The sequence below is a fragment of the Passer montanus genome, unplaced genomic scaffold, assembly GCF_014805655.1.
Source record: "Passer montanus isolate IOZ18808 unplaced genomic scaffold, ASM1480565v1 scaffold37, whole genome shotgun sequence".
Lineage (NCBI taxonomy): Eukaryota > Metazoa > Chordata > Aves > Passeriformes > Passeridae > Passer > Passer montanus.
This window is the reverse complement of record NW_024368485.1, coordinates 6,713,179-6,722,228: the sequence shown is the minus strand read 5'-3', so window position 1 is coordinate 6,722,228 and position 9,050 is coordinate 6,713,179. Positions and strand designations below refer to the sequence as shown.

General features: G+C 46.3%; 1 protein-coding gene across 1 annotated transcript; it reads right to left on the bottom strand.

Annotated features, from left to right (window-relative positions):
* Positions 1–2,728: 2,728 nt before the first annotated feature.
* On the bottom strand, positions 2,729–9,014 carry PEX13 (peroxisomal biogenesis factor 13). The gene is made up of 4 exons (XM_039716855.1): positions 8,843–9,014; positions 5,776–6,473; positions 5,227–5,352; positions 2,729–4,992 (listed from the first exon to the last, which is right to left on the bottom strand). The coding sequence occupies exons 1-4, from the start codon at positions 8,908–8,910 to the stop codon at positions 4,697–4,699; spliced, it is 1,188 nt and encodes a 395-aa protein (XP_039572789.1). The 5' UTR covers positions 8,911–9,014; the 3' UTR covers positions 2,729–4,696.
* Between the last annotated feature and the right edge of the window lie 36 nt (positions 9,015–9,050).

The following is a 9,050-nucleotide window of genomic DNA, read 5'->3' as shown; positions in this document are numbered from 1 at the left end:
CCGCCCGCCGAGGTAACGCACCAGACACCAGCACCTGGCTCGTGACGTAAGCACAGCTAATTAATTAAGCAGCAAAGTGTCAATGCACTCCGTGCTCCCAGCACAGAGATGGAGCCCCGGTCCTTCCCAGCCTTTCCCAAGTTTCCAGCTGATGCAAACACTAGATCCGCTGTTAGCCGTACAACAGTAGCAGAACGTTGAAATTGGAGCTAATTACACAGAACAGTGAAATTGCAGCTAATTAATTACACAGAACAGCCCAGCCGCTGGGAGTGGCTCAGCAGAGCTGCTCTGCACAGGCTCACGCTGTCCCAGTCCTGTTATCTCACCCACACAGCTCAATTCCTACTGCATGGCTCCTACAGTCTCAAGTATTCCCAAACATTTTTAAATCACTTTCCGTGGGAAGCCACCCGTGCCTGATAAAGACCAGCCCAGATCTCCATTTCCCACATACCAATCCTTCCCTTCGTGGTCGTTTGGCAAAAATCAGGGGTAGTAATAATTTTCTTTCCTAAAACCCCACCTGTAAAACTCTGGAATAACACAGTGAGGATAAAGAAAAAAAAAAAAAAAAAAAAAAAAAAAAAGCACAGAAAAATTAAGAAAAAAACTATTCCACTCATCTAGAGAAGTATCTGAAATCTAAATTTTCCTAAGTCAGCCTGAAAGCTTCCCTGAGGTCTCAGAGAAAGCAAAACCCACTGGTTTCATACCACTAATAAACTAATGCTGGAATATTGCTGCATTATGATGGCATCCAGTTGTTCCACGATGGATGGTAAATTAAAGAACTGGAACATGGTTTTTCCATTAATCTGTGCTATTAGGCAGAAGTCAGTCCCCTCCTGTTTATTTTTTTAATAACAAAAACATTATCAGTGAGATAATATCAGTGAGAATAAAAAATCAGTATCTTAAATTTTACTCATGTGCTGTTCCAGACTGTGCTAGATCAGCTACAATAATTCAAAGGTAGTAAAGCTGTCTCCTTGCATTTTTCATTTCCAAAACCACAAGGCTGTGTTGATACTCTGACAGCCTCAATAATCCCTGCCATCGCATTTTTCATTTCCAAAACCACAAGGCTGTGTTGATACTCTGACAGCCTCAATCCCTGCCATTTGCTGGAGTCTGATGTGAAATTTAGGGAATTGCTCAAAGCAGGTAAGAAGGAGCCAGGGGTGCCCTGCACTGACACCATGCCTCTGTGACCAGCCAAACCAGTTACACCAGTGCAATTCCTCCAGGGAGAGATTATCCAGCAGTTTAAAGGCTGAGCTCCACATGGCCACAGAAGCCCAGATTTATCAGCCCACAGCTGCTTCAGACTGCCCTGCAAAGGAAGCAGCCCAAAGATGAGGAGAGGAGGACAGGATGTGTGTCACCAGCTGTGGGCACACACAATTACTGCCTGCCTTTACAGCCCAAAAATGCTCACCCATCTCAAGCTGGGCCACACCTGCACGGATAAAAATCTGCAGGGAGTTACATAAGAGCACAATCTCTTGTGCTATGTTGTGTAAAACGAGCACAGTTCTGCTGTGACTGCACACAAGAGCATTTCTGCACTGGTTTATCAAGAAATCCCTGTGCTGCTTTTTCTTCTGGAAGGTTTCCATTGCCAACAGAGGAGATTTGTAAGAAATTGCATTTGCTTTGTATTTACCTCAGCAGCAAACCTCACCAAGTCAGAACAACCTCAATATCCCAGATGGAGTCAAATTCCACACAAGGAAGAGTTTTTGAACCTGTGCAAAGTGGCCCATTTATTTCTACTAGACAACCAGAGGATTTGAAATTGATTTTTCAGAAAGCTGAACAAAGCTTTGACCCTGTGCATGGTCATGTTCTGTCTGCACCCTGAGAACCACTGAGCAGTGGTTCAGTATTTGTCAGTAGCTCACATACTCAAGCAGAAAATGGTTGAGATACTAAACAGTAAGATTCGAGTAAGAATAAAATAATATCTTATACAAACAGATGTCAAAGCTCTGCTACAGACTCCCAGCTCTGCTACAGGTATATAAATAATTCTGAAGAGTACCACAAAAGTAACTTATGTACAGACCTCAAAATAAGAGCTGCTTGCCTAAATGCCTAGGTTAAGCAGTATTCCAGCCACCTCTCTTGTCTGACCTCCTCCTCCACGCTCTCCTGCTGCAGCCACACTTGTCCCCCTCCTAAGGCTCTGCAGGTCTCCAGCAGCCTGTGCTCCAGCCTTCCTTTCCACCCCGTGCTCATTTAGGTCTTTTTCCTGTGGCCTGCCACGTGGACAGAAACAGACAGTAAATTGTGGTGTGTATTTTACTTCCATGAACTTTAATACCCTTCTGCAATCAATACAATTAATTGTGAGTTAAATAACTGACTTAATTCCTCAGAGCATTCTTTTCCAGTTAAGGTAATTGCAAGATTGAAAGGATCAAAATTCTTGTTGAGATTTAACAGATACAATGATGACAGTGGCTTGTAGGCTAAGTCAAACAAATATAAAGATAACTCAGGTAAGAATAACCTATCTTCCTGCTAAAAGATTTGTTGTCAAAACAGTATGACCTGGAAGTGAAAATAAACTTATCTTTCTATAAATAAGACTTAAAACATTCCAACAAGCATCATGGCATTGTCTTCTCAACTTGCTCTGAGCCAGAAAAAAAAGAAGACAAAACAGAAAAAAGCCCTCAAAACAGCCAGAAAACCAAAAAATCTACCTGAATGGATACTCTTACCAAAATAAAACAAACAAAAAAAATGGGGTTTATTTATTAATTAATTTAAAGACTCTGATTGAAATCTTTCACTGACAGGAGAGGCTGACAGTCCATTAATTACATCTCAGAACTGTAAATGAATTCCCTCCAGGGACACTCTCTGCACACAGAACTGCACACTTGATACACCCCTCCCCCCTTCTGCTTCTCTGTATTTTAAATTTCAGAATTTTTTTGCTATTTTCATTTCAACAACAGATATAATTTTCAAATACAGATAATTTTCTGGTACACAGGGCAATGTCCTGGGAACATGTTCTGTTTTAAACCTCAAGGTTTTCATTTGCCCTTTAACTACTTTTTCCTTTATATCTGCACTTGAAAATCTAACAATTGACTATAAATTATTCTAATCACCACCTCCCAATACCTGAGCACAACCACTTAAATTCATGTTCTCTTTATTAACAACAGGCATTCAGAGATTACTTTCAAATCAAGGTTCCAGCATAATATTCGTAATTTCAGCCACTCTACCTCAATAAAATTGTGCTAATTTTTTCAGAGTTTTGTTGCATTGAACAGACTTCTAAGAACCCAAGGCCAGCAAATGCCATTAAAATATAAATACTGAAAGCTTTTTTAACACATAATGGGTGTTGAAGATCCCTGTAGGAATGGTCAAACTGAAACTACTCAATCAATTAAGAAAAGGCCTGTGCCCTACTTGTATTCCAAGAAACTTTTAAAATAAAAGAGTTATTTTAATGATTAAGACAAACTTAGCTGTTTAATCCACTGATGTAACCTTCAGAAGTTCAACACGTTATACATACATACTACAAGAAAAAGTTTTAATTATCTTTGCTTCATTTAACAAAAAACCAAAACAGTATTTCAAGACAGAATTCTCAAACACCCATATGAAGAAAATACTTTGAACAGTCTTAATATTTTTATGGCTTTTGATAAACTGGAGCCCTAAAATTTTATGGGCAGATGCAAAATTTACCACCTGAAAGGCAGCGTGGAAAGTTTGTCCAACTCCAAGACTTTCTCTAATTGAGACAATTAAGCAAGAAATGTTAATTTTTCTTTGATGTTCCAATTACTTTCAGCTTCCCCCAAGTCAAGGCTTTCCTACTGCTCAAAAACATAGGAGAGATATTTTGACACTCACACCAAATGAATAAAGGACAGAAATAAGTTGAGATGCAGATGGGAGCTGATAGACAGGCAGCTAGCAGGCTCTATCACAAAATGGCCAAGAGGGATGCAAAGTTAGCTAAGGGAGTAACAACTAATAAGTGCCTGACTGCAGAACAGCCTTTATTCTGATGTCCTTTAAATAAACTGCTTGGAACTACTGGTGATGCCTCACTGCTCTCCTTTAGTAAACTCTGTTTCTCCTCCCTTCCTCCCAAGTCCCTTTTGTCCTGAGAGCTAAGTTCTTTATGACAGAACCCCACTTATGAAAAGCAACTTAAACCTTCTAACTATTCCACTGTGTGCATCTCCTGCAACTCTCCCTCCCTTCAGGGGCAGACAATGTGTTGTTACTCCTTTATGGTTCTGAGGGTGATGTTTTGGAGGACATCTTACAGAAATCAATCTTCCCTTTGCACATCTGTCAAAGAGGCCTGATACTCCTACAAAGACTGGGTGTTAATTTGTCTCCTAAGCAAGAATGGCAGTCCCTATTTTTTTTCCCCCTTTGTTTGCTTTTTTATGAATGCCTCACTTCTCCTATCTCAAGATCTCAGAGTCGCTGCCAGGTGGGTGGATAGAGCACTGACGTACAGCCTTAGGTGAGTCAAAAATAAATACCACAAATTTGAGCAATCATTTCTCCATCCCTTCACCAGCCAGGAGCAGCAAACACTGGTACAGACCCACCAGTGCTCCGCCACAAACCAGATTTTCAACAAGCCCTAAGTGGTGTCAATAAAGCACAGTTCAGCTGCTTTGTTGATCCAAGTGCATCAGAGTTCCTGCTTCTCTCCTCCAGCCACGGCGGAGTCCGACGCAACAGGAACTTTGCTGCTTCCAGCAAAAACAGTTTCAAAAGCTGCCTCCTGCTCCTCCAAAGTCACAGCAGCAGGGGCTCCTCTGGCAGCTGTGCTGGGACAGGCTGGCCGCTGCCCCGCAATCCTCTCCAGGTCCACTGTTCTCCTACCTCTTCTTTTGCCCAGGATTTTGATGTAATTAGCTGGCACAAGTCCTGTTGTTTGGCCGTCGTAACTAGCCAGGAGCCAACCACGGATCTTGGGTTGTTGTTCTGAAGAAGACAATGCAAATGCAGCAAGTTACAGGAGAATCCAACAAAACTGAACAAACCTACTCTGTAAGTTTTATTAGAATACAAGTCATCACTTCACAGGGACTAAGTATCAGTGTGGATGAGGAATTTGGTCAAATAAGGTGCTTTGGGGGCTTTTCTGTTTCAATTTTCTGACTCTTGCACTACAACTTCACATGTGATGAGAAAAGAAACAGAAATTTAAAAGTTTACCTTTGGGTGCTAATCTTAGCATGTCACCAGCACGGAAGGAAATTTCTTCTTCTGAGAGAGCATTGAAATCATATTCTGCTCTTCCAACTACATGGTCGTCTTCTCCACTCGCCCAGTTACTAGACACTGTTTTCAAACAAAAATCACAAGTTTATCTGCTTTGAGTTACAAAGTCTGGTATGTTTTTCAAAGGAAAATGAAGAAAACACTTCCACTTCCTTGCTAAAACTTTTCCAATAGAGAAGTGACAGAAGTAACATCAAAAGCAAGATTTGGGGAGCAAATCCAACCAACACTTGTCCCACCCAACCCAAACTGCCACATCTAATAGAAAGGAACCAGAAGTTGAGAGGAAGCATGATTCTGGAATCACAGAAAGCTTCAGCAGGAAACCACATCTTAACAACAGGTTACTTAAGCAGGCTGCATCACGTGCCTGAAGTTCAGTACTGTGCCCCAGCATCTATTAATTGCTATTGCAGTAGTGTGAGACTAATCACTACACAGGCAACAAGAAAAGCAACAGTACACGCTGCACTTCATCTTTACCTGTTTCTTCCTCACTGTATGTAGAAAGCAGCTTCCAAATCAGGTAGGGGCCTCCCAAGATAACAGCAAAGAACAAGAAGATGGGCCAGGATTTGGCAGAGTTAGCCACCTTGTCTTCAAGGCCAGCACGAGCCACTTTGCCCTCACTCTCAGCCCACAAATCCTCGTTGTCGCAGCTCTGCCGCAGACCCAGCAGGCGCTGCAGCCGCTGGTACAGGTACCTTATAGTTCTGACTAGAGCAAAAGCTGAGAACACCTTGGTGAAGTGGATTTTGAGGCGGGAGAAGTGGTTGGCCACATCCAGCACGGCCCTGAAGCTGTTGTAGACGGCGGAGAAGGTGGCGTCCATCATCATGCTGACCGAGGCGAAGGCGTGCACGATGCTCTCGATGGACTGGAAGGCGCCTCTGCTGCTCTCCTCGGCCTGCTGCACGAACCTGCTGGGGGGAATGCTGTCGGCACAGAAGCGGTTATAGCCCAGCCCTCCGTAGCCATAGCTGTAGGGGCTGTAGCTGCCGTAGAAGGAGGTGCCATAGGAGCCATAGCCCGGGGAGAAGGAGCTGCTGTAGGCTGGCCTGAAGGCGCTCAGGCTGCTGCTCGCCGTTTGCTGGGATGGTCTTGGCAAAATGGGCGGAGGGATCCGTGCCACCGCGGGCTGGCCGGGCCTGGTCAGCAGGCTGTCACCCAAGTCTGCAGACCTAAACCAATTCAGACAACCAAGATCAGCACCCAGAGTTGAAGTTTGCCTCTGCACTAACTCCTGAACACCACAGAGAGTTCCAGCAGTGCGGGGACAGCAACCTGAGAGCCCAGCACTCAGTACGCTGGACAGGGTTTGGTGGAAGTGAAAGATCTGGACAGGAAACACAGATCCTTCAGGGGGGTAAAACCCCCATAACCAGATATCTATGGTAAACATGGAACTGGAATGTAAACTTATGCTAAATCTTTGCCTATTTATTATGTATTTAACGTACCAACCCATGAAACACACAACCCACAGCCCCCAAACCTGCTGCTCCAACACCCAGGTCATTCTTCTGCATGTGAAAGCCGCTCGTAGGACCTAACACGAACTTTTATGAACTTTCCAAGCTAAAAGTTTTATTTCCAGCCCTTGTTCCCAGCTCTTCCACACAATGAGCCAATGATACAGCAGGAAGAAAGCTTGAGAGCTCCTCTGAATGCACTCTTAAAGGGTGGCATGACCTAATTGGGAATCCAAGTAATTATGCAACAATATGTGCAATGGCTTTGGGGTCCCCAGTTTCTCCCTCTACCTAAACTATGATTACATGTGTGCAGGTTTTCAAGGGGTTAAATCTACTACTGAGAAGTGTTGGCAGAGAGAGGTCTCAATTTAGTAATTTTTCTTTTCCTCTGCATGCCCTTTGTAATAAAACTCTGGAAGTACTTGACTGGCATTTGAATTCTGCCAAGCAGCTCTTTGTCCAACTTCTTCCAGTTCAAAAAAAATATGTGTTTCATCCACACATTAGCACCCTAAAAGTCAACCATTCTGTTTCCCATGCTCACTGCCTCGACTCACCACTTCCCACTTCTGCAGTCCAGAAAAAAGGAAGGATGTCAAGCTGGAATTGCTATGGAGCTGCTGCTTGCTGTACTATTCCCATACAAGGTAGGGAACAGCTTCCTCTCAGCAAAACTTGCAGGTTTCCACAGCAAAGAATAATATTTGTATCTTTACACTGCCGCTTTTTCCGTCACAGACTGTAACTCTCTCAGCAGTTGAAAACAGGGGGGAAAATAAGTTATTGCCCCAGCAAACACAGTGTAATTCAGTAAGTCACACTGTCCATTAGACAACTTGGACACCCCACTTCAAAGCTGCCTGAAGCCCTTTAAAATGGGGTAAATAAACCCAGAATGAAAAACCAACACCACCAAACTGCTGGCTCAGCAGGCTGCAGGGAGCACAGCGAAGTTTCTGCTCAGTGTTGTGTGCTGGGCCAACCTTTTGCCCAGTTCCAGCTCCCTCCAACTGCAATCACCAGCAGCAAGTGAAAAACAAGGCGAGTATTCAGCCAGCCAGCCAGCCCTCCTTGGCTTCCCATAAAAAATAAAGAAAACCCCCAGCACGCTGGGTTTTCTGGGAGATCTCCCAGAGCACGGGAACTGACAACACACAGGGATCTTTTCCAAGTCCTGGGGCTGACTCCTTACAGGAGTGAGTTCGGCTGCAGCTCCCCTCGTCCTGCAGAGGCTCGGGGGCTACAGAGCTGCACAGCCCCAGGAAAGGACTGAGAATACTCTCAGGAATGGACTCAGAGTGTTCCCAGGAAAGGACTGAGAATGCTCTCAGGAAAGGACTGTGAGTGTTCCCAGGAAAAGGGCTGAGAGTGCCCCCAGGAAAGGACTGTGAATGTTCCCTGGAAAGGACTGTGAATACTCTCAGGAAAGGACTGTGAGTGTCCCCAGGAAAGGACTACGAGAGCCCCCAGGAAAGGATTGTGAATGTTCCCTGGAAAGGACTGTGAGTGTCCCCAGGAAAGGACCGCGAATGCCCCCAGGAAAGGACTCCTGGAAAGGACTGTGAATACTCTCAGGAAAGGACTGTGAGTGTCCCCAGGAAAGGACTACGAGAGCCCCCAGGAAAGGATTGTGAATGTTCCCTGGAAAGGACTGTGAGGGTTCCCAGGAAAGGACTGTGAGGGTTCCCAGGAAAGGGCTGAGAGAGCCCTCAGGGAAAGGACTGCGAATGCCCCCAGGAAAGGACTGCGAGTCCTCAGGAATGGACTGTTAGTGTCCCCAGGAAAGGACCGCGAACGCCCCTAAGAAACGCCTTCTAATCCTGCCAGGAATGGACTGCGAACTCGCTCTCCCCCGGTGACAGCACGGCTCTCCCCTCCCCACCCCGCACACGCAGCTTTCCCCCGCCGCCAGCGGGGATCGAGCTCGCAGCCCCTGCCCGCCCGCCTGCCGCGATCCCCTCACGGCCGGGCCCGACCTTCGAGCCCGCCCCGGGGGAGCGGGCCCGGCCGGCCCGAGAGGGCGAGCCCTCACGGCAGCCGCGGCGGGGACGCCCGGGAGGGACGGCAGCACTCACTGGAAGGCGGTGGCGGCGCCCGGCAGCCGCCGCGACTCCCAGGGCTTGGGCGGCGGCGTCGCCGCCATCGCGCCCGCTCGGCCGCGCTCGGCTCCGCTTCGGCCGCGCTCGGCTCCGCTTCGGCCGCGCTCGGTTCCGCTTCGGCCGCGCTCGGCTTCTCTTCGGCCTCGCTCGGCTCAAGCTCGACCCCGGCTCGGCCCCACTCGGC

Coding starts and splice junctions, on each gene's coding strand:
- PEX13 (XM_039716855.1), bottom strand. CDS start 8,910: ATGGCGGCGACGCCGCCGCCCAAGCCCTGGGAGTCGCGGCGGCTGCCG. Junction 5,353..5,775: donor ATACAGTGAGGAAGAAACAG/GTAAAGATGAAG, acceptor GTTTGAAAACAG/TGTCTAGTAACTGGGCGAGT. Junction 4,993..5,226: donor GCTAAGATTAGCACCCAAAG/GTAAACTTTTAA, acceptor TGTCTTCTTCAG/AACAACAACCCAAGATCCGT.